Source organism: Artemia franciscana, chromosome 2 (assembly GCF_032884065.1).
Source record: "Artemia franciscana chromosome 2, ASM3288406v1, whole genome shotgun sequence".
Lineage (NCBI taxonomy): Eukaryota > Metazoa > Arthropoda > Branchiopoda > Anostraca > Artemiidae > Artemia > Artemia franciscana.
The window spans coordinates 41923656-41945352 of NC_088864.1; the positions used below are offsets into that span (position 1 = coordinate 41923656).

General features: G+C 34.2%; 1 protein-coding gene and 1 pseudogene across 10 annotated transcripts in view; one reads left to right on the top strand and one right to left on the bottom strand.

Annotated features, from left to right (window-relative positions):
- The window catches only part of LOC136041867 (vascular endothelial growth factor receptor 1-like), a 100727-nt gene that overhangs the window by 21203 nt on the left and 57827 nt on the right, over positions 1-21697 (bottom strand). For 8 of the 10 annotated variants that reach the window (XM_065726662.1, XM_065726696.1, XM_065726669.1 and 5 more), the window contains 8 exons: positions 19730-19882; positions 18440-18730; positions 15349-15449; positions 13300-13453; positions 11285-11509; positions 8396-8561; positions 5851-6020; positions 305-462 (listed from right to left, as the gene is read on the bottom strand). In XM_065726662.1, the coding sequence (XP_065582734.1) occupies positions 305-462; positions 5851-6020; positions 8396-8561; positions 11285-11509; positions 13300-13453; positions 15349-15449; positions 18440-18730; positions 19730-19882 (1418 nt within the window). The remainder of the gene's footprint in view (positions 1-304; positions 463-5850; positions 6021-8395; positions 8562-11284; positions 11510-13299; positions 13454-15348; positions 15450-18439; positions 18731-19729; positions 19883-21697) is intronic. The other 2 variants (XM_065726683.1, XM_065726677.1) reach the window with 1 other exon arrangement.
- LOC136024584 (U6 spliceosomal RNA) lies at positions 3012-3123 on the top strand (annotated as a pseudogene).

Sequence of the window (21697 nt, forward strand, 5' to 3'; positions counted from 1 at the left end):
GAATGGGTTGGGATGGGGAAAGAATGTTCAGCAGCGTGTCAACTTCAGCTGGCTTGATGCTGAGAGGAACTTTAGAAGTACATAAAGTTATGGCTCTGAAGATTTAACCCCATATCCAAATATGGTCTCACAAAAAAATCCAGCCGTTGGTAGCATAATTATCAGAAACAGCAGGGTACTTTTCAAACTCTAAAAGAAAAACAAGATACAATTGTGAAAAAAGTCCCAACTTCATTAGGGACTTCACCAACGTCTGAGAAAGAAAGACAGAATTAAAAGGAAGGAAATTAGAAAAAAAGAAAACCTTTCTGGAGGCAAGATACTCCATTCCACACAAGATTTGATAACTCCAGCATAGGAGATCCTTTGTAAATAAAGGACTATCATCAATGTCACCACGATAATTAGATGCCCAAGGGGATGCCATTTGACCAGCACTATCTTCGCCACCAGTTGTAGCGCCTATAAAAGTACGCTTTGATAATCACATATAAATGACGTAAATAAAAACAATGGATTCATTCTGTTTTTTTTTGTCCTTCTAAACGTTTTTTAGCTATGAGAAAACAACCTACCTCTTAGCTATTTTACTTTTCACTTCTGGGCTGTATCCGCTAAATAATAATGCTACCCAGATATGTTATTCACTTGGCCAATTTAATTTCCAGTTGATAACAAGACCCAGTGGAAATTAAAATTTGAAAATAATAAGTGAAAACAAGTGGAAACAACAAGCAGAAACAAAGTGGAAGATAGTGGAAATAACATTTTAACAATCAAATAGCCTAAGTAGTGCAAAAAGGCAACAAATCAAAGTATTGGGTCGTAACCAGCCGTAATATGGCAAAACAAAGATCATTTTTGACAACAAAGTAAATGTGCTATATACAAAATTGAAGCCACATTCTTGGGCTGCATACTGTAATTTTTAAAATTTCTTCCTATATTATTTCAACTTTTGAACTGACTTAAAAGTTTAGAGTTACTTATTCATTAATAAATTTATAACGAAAAATACTCCGACACAGTCTCCCCTGTAAGGGTCTATGGCGAGGAAACAAACAGAGGAGAAACAAAAATAAGGCAAATACACCAAAAACATTTTCAACAGAATACATTCACACCTTGAATAGACTCAGTACACACACAAAAAAACAATCATCCCCAAAATCACAACCTAGGCAGGGGTGTATCATATGAATCAATTATTTCAAAACTCATATTTGAAACCGAGCCAGGAGAGATGCAATCTACCCATCTAATTGGTTATTTCTGTAACTCCCAGTCCCCCAGCTTTTATTTATCAATGAATTAAAAAAAAAAAACTAAGCAGGGCAGTAGCACGTGATTCCACCAATTCAATTAAACATCTAACCCACTTCAATGACTAAAAATTCCCTTTTTGAAGCTAACAAATGAGTGGCAGCTCCGTGCAGACTCAGAGTTTTCTACATCTTGTTGGAAGCTATCAGGGGGTAGAAGTCAGACCGCACTGATGGAGAATGAGGAATCTGTATGTTATTGGAAGTGCGGAAATTGGTTCTCAGAAGTAAAAGATATATTACTGCATAGGGCAGCATGAAGCTGGCCATGAAACTTTAAAAAAGTGAGAGAAGCAATGTCGAGACTTCAAGTCAAGCAAGGCTTTAAATAGGGAACTGTTAGTATCCTATATGAGAGTCCTTGCTTTATCAAATAGTTTTGAAAGTGGCTTCAGTGAAGAGGGAATAGTTGACATTCACATAATAGAACAGAATGAAACATAACACTGAACTAAGCTGGAGAACAGGATAGTACGAATTGGCGCTGGAAATATGTGTTTGGGTTCTCTAAGGATCCCGAGGTTTCTGAAAACTTTCATTTTGATCAGGTCAATATGATGCATGAAAGAAAGATTGTCATCAAGCAAGATACCTAGGAATCGAACACTTTGATCCTTAGGTGACTTTCCAATATTTATGGCAAGGTAATTAACATCAAACCACTGAATAACTCTTCCAAAAAGGCAATAATGTTGGAGCAGAGATCAGACTCGGTTCTACCGGCTGTGCCAAGCGTACTCCGATCAGCAAAAGCAGTTAGTGTATCTGAAAAAGATGAACTCTTGTCACAATTAGTGACAGATGCAGGTTGGCAAAGACGACAACAAATGGCAGGTTTAAGATTTTTAATCGCATTTATGAAGTCATTAACATACATTAAAAAGATTATTAGCCCTCTCACAGATCTTTGGCTTAGAAAGGAGTGGATCAACTGAGATGAATCACCCAGATAAATATGATAAAAACCAAGAATAAGTATTCCCTCGTATACTAATATGGGACGGTTTCGAAAGAAGAATCTTGTGTGCTGTTGAGTCACATTGTTTGCAGGTATCAGACCAGAGTCAAGAGCTGTATGTAAATACTTCAAAAGAGTGCATATACATGCTCAGTTCAGTGTCTTGCCCCAAGACAAACTGAGAATCATGAAAAAAGTGTTTAGAATTAAGAAAATCAAGAAGTCCGGAAAGCATAGCTTTTTTCAAAAATTTTATTAAACAATAATTAGAGAGATAGAGGACGATAACTTGCAGGGTAATTCCGTGAGTCTCCTTTAAAAAGAATAATACTACGAACAGGCAATTATGCACTTGGAAAGACACCATTTTGAAAAGAAAGATTGACAGGTCTCGTAAGAGCAGAAACGATGACAAGAGGAATAAACTTGCCAGACTTAGTAGAAATGCGGTCTAGACCAGAAGATGAAGAACCCTCCAAACCATTGATAATTCTGGCTGTTTCAATTTCAGAGATAGGCTTCAAAGCCATTGATTTAAGACAAGGTGGTCCAAGATTAGATCTAAAATCATTTAAAAAAGAAGGACTTACGGAAGGGACTGTAGTTTTCCCGATATTAGCTTTTAGCTCACCCTCTACGATTTCACCGTCAACCAATATGCTTGAAGGGACAGATGGAGGCCAAGGAGATGGCCTGATAATAGAATTTATTACTTTCCGCGTTTTCCTACTGTCTTAACCTTCCTTCGGGGAGACATATACTAAAATTGGAACGATACAGAGAAGATTAGAATGGCCCCTGCGCAAGGATGACACGCAAAATCGTGAAGCGTTTAATTATTTAGAGCTGTCCTGGCCGAGTGGATTGGTGCGCTGGATTCGGGATCCCTTGTCTGAGAGGACGCGGGTTCGAATCCCAGTGTACCCAATTCTTCAGTTTGGGACGGGGGTCAGTGGCGTGACTCTGTAAGCTTAGCCAAAGTCGACCCAGCTCTAAATGGGTACCTGGAGAAATCTGGGGAAGGTAAACAGGAAGGGTGTGCGAAAGCACAGGTTGGCTGGCCCCCAACCCCCCATTGCACTTCCTGGCTGAAGGGCCAAGAAACGGAGATCAGCACCGCCGGTACGGACTGTAAAGTCTAATGCCGTATCCTTTACCTTTACCTTAACCGCGCACAGAGAATTTATTATATTCAAATGACGATTTTTGGCCCTCCGACAAAGCGAATTATAAACTCTTCTGTAAGCTTTGAAAGTTGAAGTCGAGAATCGTGCAAAGATGGCTTAGAGGGCCTGTAGACCTTCCAAAGATCATTTTTCTTCCTCCAGCTGTTAAGGAGCCCAAGAGTCATCCAAACATTCAAAAGGGACGTTCTTTTTTAACCCGGTTTCAACTGGAACGCATCACATGCATCAAACATAATTTCTTACAAAGAATCATAAAACGAAGTAAAAAGAAAATCTAAATCAGATTCATTTTCAAAAACATTTCACGAATACTTCACGATCCACCAATCGAGACTTAAAAGAGCTAACTCCTGATCATCAAATTTTAAAGAAGAAAGACCAGCTCCCGGGTGTCTCCTAGTTATCTAGGAATCAGAAAAACAGGATTATACATGAAAATGGTCTGAGATCACTCATCAATATAGAACTTCGCACCAAAGTCAACGATGAAAAAATATTATCAAGCAAATAAGTAGTAGTGTCAGTTATGCGGGTTGGAATACATGCAGAAGATAATGTGCCACAACCAAGCATAGCTGAAAGAAAATCCAAGGACGAGAACGATAAAAATTAATATTCAAGTCCCCATAATGAGAAGTTCACAAAAATGCTGTTCGATTGCTTCCAAATCCTTATCAAGAATATGAAGAAAAAATGGAACAGCCCTACTAGAAGATTGGTATATATAACCAACAATCAAAGCTTTAGTTTGGGTTTTAATCTCAATAAACATGGATTCAGACATCCCTTTTTCATTTTTGGACAGACCACGTCTAACAGATTGCAGAAAATATTCCGAGACATTAACAGCAAGGCCACCTTTAACCATTCTACTTCGATTCAAACACCACATCTCATACCCAGGGAGATGCAACAGAGATTCAGTTTTCAAATCAAGCACAAAGATTAATCAAATCCGGATGGCCACTGCGTACTATATGTTTCAACTCATCAAATGAACAAAAAAGACTCTGAATATTGATCATGAGCACAGACAAGCTACCACCTCGTTTGGAAACTCCATCTAAATCCTAAATATACTAAATTTAACAAATTAAGACACACTCTAATGAGAACGTAATTATTTTTATTTGAGCCAGGACCTAAGCTGGGCAACAGCTTTCCCAATCGCAAGGAGGACGCAGCAAAAGATTGGACTCCACTTTGCTGGATCGTGATGGCACTAATTTTTGCGTGATATGATGATATACTTTGGGTATGATGATATATGAGTTAGTACCAGCAGCAAACCTTACTAATAAGCTATTGAAGATAGTGGAATAACAGTGAATTTCCACTGCCTTTTAATGCCTCACAAAGCTAGAAATATGGAAAGATAAGAGAGCATATATTAAGTTGCACCTACAAGCATAATTCAAAATAGATCATCAGTAGCTGCTTTTAATTGCATTATTTTTGCATGCTCCAATTTAATTAACTTCAAGAAAGTGAGCAAGAATGCACACTGTCAGTAAGGCTATGGCACAAGACAGAAAAAAATTACTTTTGTTCAGAAAATCAAAAGCATTTGTCCAGGAATCCACAGGAAGAGAATCCGAAACTTAAAGACAAAAAAAAAAATTAGAAATATACGAATTCCGTCACTATCTGCTTAACTGTTTTATTATTAGTCTTTGTTAGCGTATTGCGGAGCAACACTTTTTGATGTCTTTAATGTTTTTTTTTTTTATGATGAGCTGTTTCTATCTATATAACGGCAAGAAACAGTGGGAATCAGTGTGAAGATCATGTGTTTTCAGTGTGGAGATGGTGGAGCGGAGAAAAAAAAGTTTACAAATAATTCCTTATTTTTCCAGAAGGAAACCGAAACTTTGTTTTCTAATCTACTTCATTGCATAAACAAGCAGCAAAGCAAAACTATCTGAACTCCGATATGTGCCTTGATAGATTAATTAATAACTAAGATATACCTTGAACAGTTAATTCTTTTTTACCTCAAATGCTATTGGACGGAGTGTAGAAAGCAGATTAATGTCAATTTATTTTCGGCAGAGACATTATTTTACTTATAGATCAAATCTCGGCTGGAGCTGAATATATACTGCCAATATAATTTCATTATCCTCAGCTAATTCTTTTTTTCGTGGGAGGGGGATTGTTTTCTTTTTTTATTCAATATGACCTTGTCTGAAAGATTTTGAAGCTATTGTATGTATAGGAAAAACAGCAGAATTCATAAAACGGTGGTTAGAGCCTTCTTAATCTCTTGTTGTATATATAATCGACATGAAATTTGAGTGTTTATCAAAACCAAATAACCGCTTATTTAAACTATGGAGCATTTTCTATATTGCTAAATAAAAAAGGAAAAGGTTCGACATACCATTTGACATTCTTCTTAGATATGTCATGGCCGCATTCTCATGTCCATTGAAACGAGTTGGCGAGGTAGGGGATGTCGGTGAAGGCGTATATTGCACAAACGGCGAATCAGGTGGTATTAATGGCGCTGTGGAACTTGCACTCCTATCGGGACGAATATTCACATAGTTTCTGAAAACGCGGGGTTAGTTAGTAAGCTGCATGCAAATGTTAAGATGCTGTGTTGAGGGGATTATTGATACCATTTTCCATTGCTAAGAATTAAAGCCAATATCAAACAGAATTAACCGAATGTTAGTATTTCCTTCTTCGTTAAAATTAGCCAATTCCAACCCTTTGGCAAAATAAACCTCCGATTCACCGAACAAAATTTATAAACTCAGATAAAAAATTAGACCAATTTATATAATATTCAAAATAATACAATACAAATACTCAGTGGCGTCAATTCACAAAAAAATTAGGAAGGGGGGAGGGCAAATTTGTCACTTTTCCAATTTTTTCAATGGAAATACAAAACAGGCATTCTTCAACGAAGATGCCCAAAAACGTATTTTCCAACATCTCAGCGGGGGGGGGAGAGATCCAGGGGGTAGAAACCCCCCCCTACCCCACTGATTGAAGCCACTGAGCTAAAAACATGTACATAGTTAAAAGGGATTATAAAGTTATTACGATTATAGTGAGTTCCAGTCAAAGCCGTATCCAGGGAGGGGGAGTTGGGGGTTTGACCCCCCCCCCAAAATTCTTGTCCGACTCATAAAAAACATAACAGAAATTAGTATAAACACGTTTTTAATGGCTTTTTGTACGTTTTTGACTTTTGGTAGCATTAAAGGAGGAATTAGTAACATATGGAGACCCTATTTTTGAAGTGTCACTATTAAAGATTCAGAATCTTGAATTACATACCTCGTTTGCATAAATTTGTAAAAAAAAAAAAAAACAAATAGACACCGAAGCGTATTTGGCAGTTTCTTAGATACAGAGTAGGATCTTGTCATGGAAACAAAAATAAAATTTCGTCTTTCGGTGAATTTTATCCCAAAGCTACTGTCGGCAATATAGCCTGAGACAAAGGAACCTGTCTTAAATTAATCTCATAAAATGATAACTAATTTTTTTTATTCGGCTTTCACTTTCAGTATTTTTAAAAATATGGGTAGCTTTTTTAATTAATATAGGGGGAAAACCAAACGCAGTCCAATTTTTTCAGTTTCAACCCTTGAGTTCTGATATAAACAATACCACTTTGATATAAACAGAAAAAAATAAACCGAAATGTAAACGGTTTGTGACAGAATCATAAAATAGTATAAATAGAAATACTTCTCTGATAAACGGAAATATGAATAAAAAACGGGAAAAGGGAAAAGTTTTATATCAGAAAAAAATAAAACAAAATAAAGAAGAAGAATACAATAAGGATATATAATATAAACACTTTTGGGCTTAATTTTTCTTAGAATGTTTTATTATCAAGTATTTTATTTTTTACATTAATTCCGTTGAATAAATTTTTGAAGAAATTTGTACTTTTTCACTCTATTCACTAAAAGTTTTGCACGTTTTTTTCTTTTATTTTTTTCCAGTATAAGATTGAAAAACTATATCTTAGCTTATGGGAAAAAGATTATAATCTAGGTGATAATTTGATGAACTTCAATTATAATCCAAAATTATGGTTACTTAGCAATAATTATATACACTTGTCCTGTATAGTTCCTAAAGGTCTAAAAATATTTTTTCCTTAGCACACCGATCTTCCCGTAGCATTTTGGTTAGATCGCAGATATTGACCGTTTCGGATTAGTAATTTTAACTATATCTCTTGTAGTTTGAACATTACATTTGACTGCATCAAGCAGCATATAATAGATAACAGAGTAAAAAAAAAAAGGATCTTTCACTGGAAAAGAGATCTACAGTATTTTTTTCTGGAGAGGGAATAAGAAGAGATGGGCAGAATCAGACAAATGAAAAAAACACGTGACTTATGAAAAATATAAAATAAACCCTAAGAATCTAGATATATAAGGGGGAGGGTCCACGCCCTAGACCCCTTCCCTAAACATTAAGTCTGCCATACCATTAGGGTGCGTTAAGTTTAATTAATTTTTTTTTACCCAAAAACGATTCTGTCTGGATCCAATAGTCTCCTTCGTCCGTAAAACATATCTTAGCCATCATAACCTTTCTTTCGTTATAGCTCTGGAAATTGGAATATAACCTTACCTTTCGTAGAGCTTATGGTTTGATATACGGTCAGTAAAAAAATACCCAAAACTATGTTTAGAGTCCCTCTGGAAAGCATTTCAAACATCTTCATCCCTTCAAAGCACCCGCATTTGAAAATCATATTAAAGACTGTCATTACCATAGCTTCCATATTCTAGACTTAGTTCTCAGTCTTATCTATTGCTAATTTATTTAATCTAGCTATATGTATTTAACTACGAGAGTTGAAGCTTCGACTGAAATATTTTGGAACTCATTTAAATTAGTCGCAACCCTTCAAATAATAATATTGAACATTAAAAACAAACCTTTGAGAACTGGTTGACGTGGAGCGCAGTAGCCTGTCCATTCCAACTGAGATGTCAATTTTAGAATTGGTTCTGTCTATTTGGTCAACAAAATTGTTCCTTTTCTTCTGGACGTATTTTAAAAGATTTCCATACTTACAATATTCAACAATAAGCAGCAACTCCCCTAAAAAAAAAATGCTGAGAAATCCAAGATGCATATATGCATTAGCCGCAGAAGTAGAGTGAAAAAACAAAAAGAAAACTGCAGGGCTGCACAAAATTTCACTTTCGAAATGACAAATTCTTATATTTGGAGGGCTTCCGTCCTACACTATATTTATCAGTCTCATTTGAGTATCAACAGCAAAAGCGATACATCGATAGAATATATATCTATAGATACGTCGATAGAATAAAATAAAAAACTGCAAGGCTGCACAAAATTTCACTTTGGAAATGACAGATTTTCGTATTTGGAGGGCCTCCGTGCTACACTATATTTATCAGTCTTATTTGAGCATTGACAACAGCAATAATCGACAGAATAAACATTTCCCATACTACTCATTCTCATGTGATATCATACAATTTTTTTGCGCTAGAAATCATAGTTTGTATTAAGTTATTCAACATTAGATGTTTTATGTGCCAAGTTTTTGGTTTTAAGATATAAAAAACAGAAACATAAAGGACAGGAACCCAGCAAGGCGCATTTTGAATGCAAAAAGACACAAACGCTTTATTTCAGGTCATAATATGTTTGTTTAGGACTTTGAAGTTTTTAACTTGCACCTTCTTAAGAGTACATAAAGAAGAACTTACTTGTGGAAGGCATTCAAGTCCTCTAACTCTTATCATCATCTTGAAAAGTATAAAAAACAGTGATTTATTGAATTCTTTAATTCGTAAAGCCAAGTATATTTAATACTCCCATGTGTTCTCTAAATTCGGAAAGAATATGAGAAAAACTTGGCAACTTAAAACACAATTCTTTATCCAATTCCAAAAGAAATAACTTACCAAATAAATTTGCGTTTCTGCTAACAGTGACTTTAAAGCGCACCTCGGTCCTTCTTGCCAAAAATCGATGGCTTTGGATCCGGTTTCCGAGTTTGAAGTCCAGAGAATCGTCTCTGAGCTAATAGGATCTTCCTCTTGTGGATCTGACCAAAGGCTCTAAAGTTTATTTTACCCTCTATTCTATCTCCTCTCACCATTCTTGTTAACTTATCATTTTTTAATGGAACTTTTCCTAGTGCCCTAAAATCTGCCAAATTAGTTGTTCTCCATGAGGGTAGTTCTAGAGATGATCCTTCTAATTATCGACCAATTTCTCCTTTATCAGCCTATAGTAAATTTTTTGAAAAAAGTATATACTCTAGACTTTTGTCGTTTCTTGATAAAAAAAAAACAATCTTTCCATTATAATCAGTTTGTTTTTCGCCCTAAACACTCAACACAACATGCTTGCATGGTTTTGCTAAAGTTTATTCACAAGGCCCTTGATGAGGGTAGAATTCCCCCTGCAATTTTCCTTGATGCCAGAAAAGCGTTTGATAGCATATTACATGTTATCCTACTCTCCAAAATGAAACACATAGGAATACGGGGGAACAGTTAGCATTCGTTTGAAACATATTTATCTGAAAAGTCTATCAGCATTGACCCTAAGCTTCAAGATCGATTCCGTGTTGATTTTGATGTCCCTCAAGGTTCTATCCTATGACCTGATTTATTCCTTATATTCATCAATGATCTTTTTTTGCTGTATCTGAAAAAACTAAACGAAGTTGCTGCAGTAATTGTGACCACAATTATGTTCCACCTAGTGACGCAGCTCACGATCCAGTGCTATTTGCATTTGCAGACGATAGTACTCTTGGGTGTTCAGAAATGAAGGATTCTTTACTTATCAAGAAAGTGTGTTCTTTTCTAGAAAGAACCTTTGCTTGGTTCGATGCAAATCGCCTTGCTCTAAATCTATCTAAATCTAGTCTACTTATTTTTCCATATCAGGTACTTCTTGTCCTTCGGTTTAAATTATTTCTACCACTCATGGTAATATAATTCGCCCCCCTGATAGACATGTTCGATTCCTGGATATTATATTCGACGACAATCTTTCTTTGAAACATCACTGTGATATCATGGAACTTAAGATCTCCAGAACCCTAGGAGCTTTTCGGAAGCTCCATCATTGTTTCCTTGCTTCAATAATGAAAATCTTCATTCACTCTCTCATTCAGCCTTATATGTACTGCTGTCCAACAGTATGGCTATCAACATCCTCTTCTTTTACCTTTCTTGTTTTTAAAATGTATAACAGAGCAATTAATTTAGGGTCTGAGGTGATAGACCAGCTCAGCATGAATTTATTGGATGGTCAATCCACATACATCTTTCTTTCCTCTTGTTTCAATTTTTAAGTATTTTCAGAGACTCCTACCTAATTTCTTCGAACAATTATATCAATTTTTCCCTCAGAAATGACATGCATATTCTCATTCATAAAACCACAAGATCAGATTTTAATCCAGTTTTATGTTGTGCCTCCATATGGAATTCCTTACCAGTTAAAATTCGGCTATATCATTCTTATGGACAATTTTAAAAACAGCTGAACAGCCACCTCTTATGCCTAGACAGTTAGTTCTCTCCTTCCTTCTTTTTTCACCTCTATCTTTCCTCTCCAATTTGTTTAATTCATTTATTTTGATTTGCATGGGAGTTTTTTCCATTGTTTTTTTTCTTTTTGTCCTTCTGTTTGAACTTAGTGCTATTATTTAATGTTATGTTTAGTCTCCCACTCAAACAGGCCAAAGAGCCTTTGTGGGGTCTAAAGTTCTGTAATTTTTTCTGTATTTCTTTTGAATAAATTGATTGAAGTAAATAATTAAAATAACTCACCTTTGTCGATGTTACGAGTGCAAGCACCAAGAAGATTGACAACGTTTAAATGTTTTCCAAGATTTGTCATTATTTTAAGCTCTTTAACAAGAGCAGCCAGTGCCTCGCGCCCAGGAGAGGGCTTTAGCATTTTCACCGCCACTGTTGTTTTTGCTTCTCCTTCAACGATCCCCAGAGCCTCGGCTTGAACTACTCGGCCAAAAGCTCCAACACCCAATTGTTTACCTTGGAAGAAAAACAAATTAATCAACTGCAAATAGTTTTCTGTGTAACAAAAGAAAAGAAAGAAAAGTAAACCCCAACTTTTTGTGTCAACAAATTTGATAGCAAGATTGACAGTAACCGCAACAGCCCGGGAAATTCCCTCATTTTTTTTCTTTTTAAGGGGATAAAAAATTGGGGGCTCGTTCAACTGCAAGGGCATTTCATTAAGGAGCTGATCACAGGATGAAACTTTCCGATAAATATTCACTCTTTAAAAATCTACCCGGTCTTATTTCGCTTATAATAGATACGCTTATTTCTTTGCGTATCAGATTAGTCTGTTCTTTGATTCATATCCATTACCCGTTTGATGTCTATCTGTATATGAAAAAATTTATTTTATCATTAGATTGCATTAAACTTCAGAGTCTAAAATACGAGAGAATGTACGCCTGAAAATAACCCTTGATGTAGGGTTTTTAACCTGAGACAAAATCTCCGTTGCTCGATCTTTGTGTTAACATTTCGAAGCTGGAGTGGAATGGAATCAAACTAAAAAACAAAAATAATTTGTCCCAACCCTCAAATGAAGATCCTACTGGACGATTCATTAGAGACTATAATTATTCCAAGGTTAAAAACTCCCAACTTGCATTGGTTTATAACCAGTAGTTTTGGAAATGAAAAAAAAATCCCTTTTAGTTATATTGGTCTTATCTTGCTGTAAGTTTTTCTTCTTCTACATATTTATGTTTTGCTGAGGACGGCCCTTGGACATAGGGCCAAAATATTCATTCTAATTGGATTTTCACTGGCTTGCGAAAAGAATTCCCTATTGTTCTTCTTGCTCTGATGTTTGAGACAAAATCTCTAAGAACCGTTCCTCGATCTCTGTGTTAACATTTGGAAGCTATCGTGGAATGGAATCAAACTAAAAAAACAAGAATGATTTATTCCAACACTCAAATGTATGAGATCCTACTGGACGGTTCATTAGAGACTATAATCATTACAAGGTTAAACAGACTTAGTGCGTTGGTTTATAACCAGTAGTTAGGTGCAATACCAAGGCAATAAAAATACGTCCAATTAATGCCTGACTGATATGGGACTTTTTATATTTTGTATTCTATCGACAAAGCAGCTTATAAGAGGGGAGGCGGGGATAACGTAGCTTGCCATGCTCTATCTAAAAAAAGATGATAGCTAAAGTACTTCCTTGCTTTAATCAATCGAATCTTCCTAACCTTCACTATTTAAAGTTCTACAGTTCCAATCTCAGGCGAGTAGAGCCCCGAGAAAAAGGCATTATTTTTATTCAGCTTTTTTTTATAAACTATTGAGCTACCTTGAGCTACTATTATTGAACTTTTTTTTAAAGTAGGTCTATAAGACTTTACTGTAATCTCCAATACCAAAAAATGAAGCATGCCTCATCGCTAAGCACCATCACTTCACTAAGTCCTCCAACCCACCAATAATAGCAGCTTACTAAAACTTTATAGCTGTGTTTCTCTAAGTATTAATTGAAAAACATTATTTAAGTTACAAAAAGTAGTAGCAGAGCCCGTTAGGCAACAGGCATAAAAAAAACCGGTACGTATACTCTCTTGTGAGGACCTATTCGCACTGATCGAACCTAATGACTCGGACTGTATAGCGTATACTGGGAAATAATTGCTTCAGGTACACTTCGTAAAACTTCACAGAATTGTTTTCAGAGCTGAGTATTAGTGCTTTTATTGAAGTTACCAACATAACTTGATGGAGATGACTAAAAACCTCAACGTACATATCGTATGCATTCATACCTAATTTAAGTCTTTCCTTTGGGAATTCCCAAGACTTTTTATTGTACGGCAGCAATTCTGCTTGTTCATCTAAAGTCTGTTCAGGGTTGATAATCTCAGGGTTTCCTTCTTCGAATTTTTCCAGATTATGAAGTGCCAAAAACGCCTTCCTTTGCTAAGAATAATAAAAAAAGAAATGAGAAGAAGATAAAGACGAAGAACTAATTCCTGATGCAATAAATGCAATACACTATAACAATGTTTATGAGATGAGTTTCTTTGTTTCAAATTTCTTCACTGAGTTTCTAGGGGAGGATTTGTTAAAAGAAAAGTGCAGTAAAATCGCGGTTATAAGAAGTTATTGAATTAATAAAAAATAATTTGTATGAGCTCGTATTTCCCAGATTACAAAACGCCAAAGATACCTTCTTTTGTTAAGAAGAAGAAGAGCAAGAAAATAACAGAATAGTTAAACATCAAAATTTGGATTCAGTAAATAATAGTAAACAGAACCACATAAGAAAATTACCATGTTTTTTCATTCGAACTCTAGAAACGATACATTTTAAAATCAAAAGTCTTTTTCAAATAGTAGTTCAAAAAGAGGTTAAGTAAAAAAGAGAAAACGTAACAATTTTCTCAGAACAGCATAAAAGCGCGAGGAGAAAATAAAACGCCATAAGTAACATTCAGTAAATAAACAAAATAGCAATGACAGCGAGAAATGCTGGCTTCTACTATAATCATTATATCTGCATGAAACAAGCAGTCATATAGAAGAAGGAGTTTAAACAACAAAGCATTTAAGGAAAACATACACTAAAACATGAAATGCTGACAACAAATACGCTGAGTAAAGTGCTATTCTTGTTATTATGACCTATCTTGCATAAAATGGATAAGATTAGATGCAGTGGAAATTAACACCAAAAATTCACGCATAAAACTTAATTATAGAATATATGCCAATATCATAAGATGAATATTTTTACTGGAATTACCAAATTTTCAAAGTAAGACTAAATTAGTTTCAACATTTAAGATTAAAGAGTCGTTTGAGTTAACAAAGACAGACAACTTTTACCGTAAGTCTAAATTCTCTCTATACATAATCTTTCTGCTTTTCTCCAGAATTTAAAGAACGTTAGGAGGTATCAATTATTTTTATTTTTATTTCATGTATTTTAGACAGTAATGTTTTGAGGTCTATTGTAAATCACAGCTTCGTTCATTTTTTTCTTTCTTTTTTATTGTATTTTTCCAATTTAATTTATGTACTTTATTATACTACTCGATTTTGATGGAAATAAATAAATAATATTAAAAAATAAAACTAAGGTTAACTAAACAGATTGAGTCAAGAAAAATTTAAAAAGCTCACATAGGGTATTTCGGTTCTTATCACCGTAAGATGCTACTTGATGCTGCATTTATGTATTATGTATTTCTCTAAAACTTTTGGCAACTCAAAAAAAAAACAAAAAAACAAAGTTATTAAGTTTTGGGGCAAACATTTTCTCTCCATTGTCATCAGCATATTAAAACTGACAACATTCATTGTTACGTCAAAGCAGCAAACATGGGCACGATTTCAAGTTATAAACAATTTCAACGTATAAAGCATAAACCATTGAAAACTTAACGAACAAACTTAAATTTTTATTCAACGCTTATGAACATGTTTTACTAACATATTTTCACTCGTGTAATTTCATTCCACATAAAATATATAAACGCCCCTGGACCCCAGTATATATTATAGAGGGAATTTTTTTAAAGAGCCATTGAGCAAAAACTTCAGCTATAGCTTATAGTTTTCATTTATAGCTATTTTTTGCTTATAACTTATAGCTTCAGCGTTTACACTTTTGGTTTCCAATTATATATATATATATATATATATATATATATATATATATATATATATATATATATATATATATACATCAAAACGAGCCTACCTTCAGTGAGCTTTTTCGAGCATGGTCCAAGTGGAGAAGATAAAGATAAATAAATACTACTCTCTTAGTTATGATGATGCTTTCCAATAAAAAAGGAGAAAAATATTACCCTTTCTTTTTTCATTTTCACCAAAAGCAGAGCCAAAAGTATAATAACAGTTATGGCAAGAATGACACCTACAATTGGAATCCATGCACTCAATGGTGGATCTGGAAAACAAAAGTAAAATTTTGGAATACCCAATTTTATATAATAAAAAAGAAAATCATACGAATAATGAAAAAAAAAAACAAGGATACAAATGAAAAATCTAGATTCCTAGATCAATATAATTTGTACGCATTATATAATGTATGATTTTATTTATACGTGAAAGATGATACGCAATATAAATATGTTCTAATATACGTACTATATATCGCTCTATCAATCAACACCAACTGACGACTTTTGAGGCCAATTCGGCCAGAGCAACCAAATACACAAAATTCCAAAAGATTACATCCGACCCCACATCAAACAGTTCGTGGTAACGAGCTGTAGGTAAAGAGCGACTCAGTCCGTTAGTAATCGAAGCTCTAAAATGCAGAATTTTTATAACGATACAAATAAGAATGTTGAGTGTTTATGCTGATTCCATATACATAATACTCTTTAGGCTTAATATTACTTGTTTTTCCCAATCTTTTTCGTTTTTTTCGTTTTTTCAACTTTTTTCCCAACATTTATTTGTTTTTTATCCAAATTCTTCAGCGCCATTTTATTGAGGACACACCTGCGAGGTGGCAGGGGACCGCAATCATATACGCAACCATAAACGTACTAATTTGTAAATATATAGATATGCTTACATGCTTATAGATGTATACACACATGACTTTATTGTATATTTGAATAAACTAATTAATAACATATGTATTAGCCTGTTTCAGGTATAAATTTATGTGTACAAGCTACGGTATAACTATATTACTGTGGTCAGAAACCTTTGGAAATATTTTTCTTTGCAATAACTAGTAAATATTAATTGTTTAAGGGTTTAGGCTCATTTACCGATGTTCACTAATTACGAGAGACAGTAACTGGGAAAATCATAAAAATTTAAAAACAACGCTTATCGCTCTTAGGGAAAAACAACAAAATTCAGTATTAGCTTTTTATTATATTGTTCTTTTTGTTTTTATTTTTATCCTTTGCTTATGGCTCATCAATTTTTTTAATAGATATGTGTGTGTAGCTAGGTGTATGGGGAACTATTTTAGTTTAGTTGCTATTTATTTGTTTCGATTAACTCAAATTGAATAGGTTCCAAAATTTCTTTTCAATTATGCTTTACGGGACAATTAGTCAATTATATGGTGCAGGTATAAAATCATAAATAATTTATTGGACCACACTGTTTTTTTCATTTACAGAATATAAGAGAGAGAGAAACGGGCATAATTTAAATAAAACAGGGGAAGGAAAATTGTTACACTTTCTATTTAAATTATATTTAAATTTTTCACATATAACTTTTTTCTAATTAAATTTTTCACAAGGAAAGCTTTCCGTGAGGAGGAAACTATCTGAAAAGAATTTTATACGAGGAGGGGGGGATTTCCGGGTGGGATTGCAAGACGGTAAAACTTAAATTAATTTTATAGTTTTGATTTTTCAACTGAAAGTAAGGAACAGCATTGTGGCTATGTGGGTTAACGATTAGCATTGCAAAAAAAGGGCAATATATCGGTTTGACCCGGTGTTGTCAAAACATATATATTTATTTTTGTCAACTTTGATTTATATTCTGCGATGAGAACATTTTAGTATGGTAAAACCATGCCAGATAAAACAATACAGCAAGAATAAATTTTTCATCAATTTTTTTTTCATTGTTGCAAATTTTTTTTTTCATTGCAAAAAAAGGGCAATATATCGGTTTGACCCGGTGTTGTCAAAACATATATATTTATTTTTGTCAACTTTGATTTATATTCTGCGATGAGAACATTTTAGTATGGTAAAACCATGCCAGATAAAACAATACAGCAAGAATAAATTTTTCATCAATTTTTTTTCATTGTTGCTAACAAGGCGCCCACAATGTCGCGTTGTTCTGAACATTCCTAATATAGTGCTTCCAGAGAGATCTTCTGATTCAAGTCTGATCTATAGATACATTTCATGAAAATCATTGCTGTAAAATTGTCTTTAACCAACATTTTCCTATATGAAACCATCTCTATTCATCCTCATTACTTCAGAAAAACTGTTTTTGTAACCATCAGGAATTTTGAGCATTGCAAGCTTTTGGTAAGAAGAGCTTTTTAGCATAGTCGTCAATACACGAACATTACGGCAAGAGGCAAAATGTATTTCTCAAAATATAGGAGGAGGGAATTTAGTTGCTGTTTTTTTTTTTTTTTAAATAGAATACCAAAACAGGGCATAATTTCCTCTTTTTTCCCTCTTCATAAATGTAACGCAAGTGATTATCCTTTTTTCAAAAAAAAAAATCTGTTGGAACTGAGTGCAATTCTTAAAACACAGCAATAAGGTTACAAAACTTGTGCCGATCAAGCTCAGATATGTTTTATATATTGTATTGGCGCAAAAAAAATTGAAAATCAATCGAAAATTTCAGCATTCTTTACGCATAGAATTGTTGATCCTGCCCGGCCATGAATTTTGAAGAAGTCTTAATGTTTAGTAATATACTTTTGTTGTTTGTCCTTTTTGTACGGTTTCCTGTTTTTCCCTTTTCGTAAATTTATTTCCATAAAACGCGTATGAACACAATTACCACAATATCAAGCGACATTTAGTAACCATTTCCCTTTAAATATACGTCTCACGATTGTGTTCCAATTCTACAAAATCTAAGTGAAAAAAAGTAAAAACGGGAGTTTCTACTTTTGTGCATCAAGGCAATAAACAACACCTTCGGACATAGTTTATTATATTTTTTCACAAGGTTGATTCATTTGGATGAATCGCAAGTAGAAATCCCCTGATGCGCAGTTCGATTGAACAGTATACAATATTCAATGAGAATAAATTTGACATTGCAGAAAATAAAATAAGCGTCTAGTGGTCACCATCACTCCACTAAAAAACACTAGTCTTTCTTCTACTACACAGATGATTTTAAATTACACGAGAAGAATATTACAGAGAATCTAGAAAAGCTTAAGCTGTGGACATGAAAATGACTTACCAATAACGACAACTTCAGATTCTATAGAGGCAGATCCTGCTATACTTTCTAAGCTGCAAGAATATATACCAGCTCCACTCTGCCTTATGAATGGAACCTTTAGGGTGGCTGAATTCCCATCGTGACTAAGCAAATATTCTTCTGACCTTTCGATTTCTCTTCTATCTTTTAGCCATGTGACGGATGGAGGTGGTCTACCAGTGAAGTTACATTGGAGAACCAGTGGCTTTCCCTTTTCTACTTCAATTTTCTTTCCCATATTATGAGACGTAAAAAGAGGCGAGCTTTGATCTAAAAATAAATATAACTTGAAACATTTATTCTTGTGATGGTGAATCTATGATATAACTTATCCCTCTTTCCTCTGTTGGAAATACAAATCAAAATATTATTTATGCAACCCCAGCATTAAAGAAGGCACTCTCCCTCCCCCCCCCCGAATCCAAAAAAAATACTCACCCTGATGAAATACTTTGAACAACAAGCAAAACTCCCGTATCCATGGAAAAGATCTACAGGTTTTCGCTTACATACTTGGTCTAAACTTCGTAAGTCTGTACTACCGTTTGCACAAGAAACACCCTTCGAATTCTTCAAAGTAAATGCCGACAGGCATTAAGGAATCAATTTAGTTGGCAGCACATCCGGTGTGCATTAAGGCCTAGAACTTCCAGTTGTTATGCAATTATGAAAAAAAAAAACGTATGTGCAGAAAGGCCAGGGTCTTATGGGAACCCCTTTCCCCTACATGCTAATGTGTTCTACCAATAACCCTGTGAAAGTTCGAATATATGCATGGGATATAAGATTAGAATTTATATTTTTCTCGTAATTTTACTTCATATCTAAATAAAAATTTTTATTAGAATGTGTTAGTCAAGATCCGACAAAAACAAATGACGCGTAGCAGAAAATAAAAATAAGAACATATAAAAAGAGTGACAAATTTAACAGTGGAAAAAGAATCTAAAAATGAAAGAACAGCTTTCTTCTTCAGCTTTTCTTTCTTCAACTTTCTAACCATATTGTTATCTTTCTTTAATGTTAATAAAGTACGTACTTGAATGAATACGTACACTTAAATGATTAGCTAGCATCAAGGAATAATATTTTATTTAATGAAAATGTAATTGAACTTCGAGTAAAACAACAGAAACAAATTTAAAGGAAATAAATTACCTCTTTTCTAACTGGTATCATCAGAAATAATAAAAGCATATATGGGTTTCATCACTTTAACTACCTAAAACGCTAAACCCAAAGCCCATTCATGAGCGTTAAAGTTCTTACCCATTATGGAGATTTTCACAGACTGCTTAATAAGTTCTCCTCTCAATGAATTAGCCTCGCATATGTATTGACCACTGTCAGATAACCTTATTCCTGGCTTCTCTAATGTTTGATAATAGCCATAAGCATCTTCTCCTTTGAATATTAACACCCCTAAAATACATAAAAAAAATAATAAATAGTTGCTACTTTATAAAATCGACTTCCGAATTTTTATGCCAGTTCGTTCTTTCAACACTTGTGTTGCGTTTGCGTGTATAATTACGTTCCGATACTAAATTTCAATTATATCAATACAATCAAGGTTTATATATCTTTTCAAGGTTTGAGAATACCTAAAAATCAGTCAATGCCAAACAAAACCACCAACTATTAACCAACTAATAACACAAACCGAAATGATATTTCCAAAAAAGTCAAAGGGGCTGTAATTTTTTGATGCAAGATCAAATCGACTAGACATGACAAAGAAAAATATTAATCCGACAGGATAATACCACTTTAGAACACAATAAGTGGCAACATTTTTTGGAAACAATTAGTCTTCAAACTAAAAAAAATTAAATCTGAAATATCCAAAGCTCACAAATTGATAAATATACTTGTACAATGCAAAAATAGGATTATGAGCTGCGTTTTGAAAAACCACAACACACATGGTTTAAATTATTTAGAGAAAATATTTCAATAATTTTTTAATTGATTTTAAAGCTAAGTTTAGAATTGCCTAAGAATATATTATAATAGAAATTAATTGTTATCTTCCTATTAATGGAAGAACATGTAAACATGTTATTTTTAGTATTTCGCGAACTATCTAAGCCCAAACCCATAGTAATATGGATCAGACCAGAAAAATTAAACCTTAAAAAGTAGAGGAACTTTAACCATTAATAATGCTAAATAATGATAATAACAATAACCAATATTTATGTTTTGATTCTTCCCATCCTTTGTCACCTATAAAAGGATTATCTTTCATTTGGATGATCGAATCTTCAAAATTGACTTTTTGGCTCTACAAATACAGTGCAAGTAATTCCAAAGTGCATTAAGAAGTTTAAGATTAGAGGCGAAATTAATGCCGATCGTAAAATCCCCCCCACCAGGAAAATCCCCTCGACAATTCTATTCTCACCAAAAGTTCCCCCAGGAAAATTTCTCATGGACGATTCCGACTGAAAAATGTTTCCTAGCACACTTTTATTTGAAAAAGACTTTCATTTCTGATTGTTTTTTAAATCATGTCGGAAATCCTCCCTGTGTGGAAAATTTTTTACGCAAATAGCCCCCCCCCCCCCTAGTAGAAAGTTGCTCCCGTGGAAAATCCCCCTCTTATGAAAAGATCCTCTTGAGAATTCAACCCATCAAAAATTTTCCCCAGACAATTCCCCTCAACACCTCCGTATGCAAAATCGACTCCGCAAAGAGAAAGTAAGATAAACAAAAAGAATTTCGTATATAAATTCTGGTGAATTCCCCAGCCTAAAAGTTCCTCACGAAAATCCACTCCCTGGAAATTTCTCTCCCCATAGAAAATTCCCCCTTTGGGAGATCCACCCATCATAAAATCCCCCCTAAAAAAATGCCTGCATACCTCCCAATAGCAAACGCTACGCATAATTTTATGACTCAGACCTTTCGCAGGGGGTATGAGGGGTCATGATAGGGGCAGCTTTCAACTATAGTGAACAAAATGGCTATCACAAAATTTTAATAGGGTGACTTTAAGGAAAATAGTTCCGGTTACTGTTGAGCCACATCGCTCCTTACTTACAGTTCGTTACCACGAACTGTTTGATAAGGTAGGGTAGCCTTCGATAATTTCTAGCACAAAAATGTTTGAATATCATGATTTTAAATTTTTAGCTTTTGGGGGAAGGGGGGGAGTGTGCAGGTAGCACACAAGGAAAAGTTTATCACGATTTCCTTCAACATATACTATGGACTTCTATGTTTCTTAGCCGG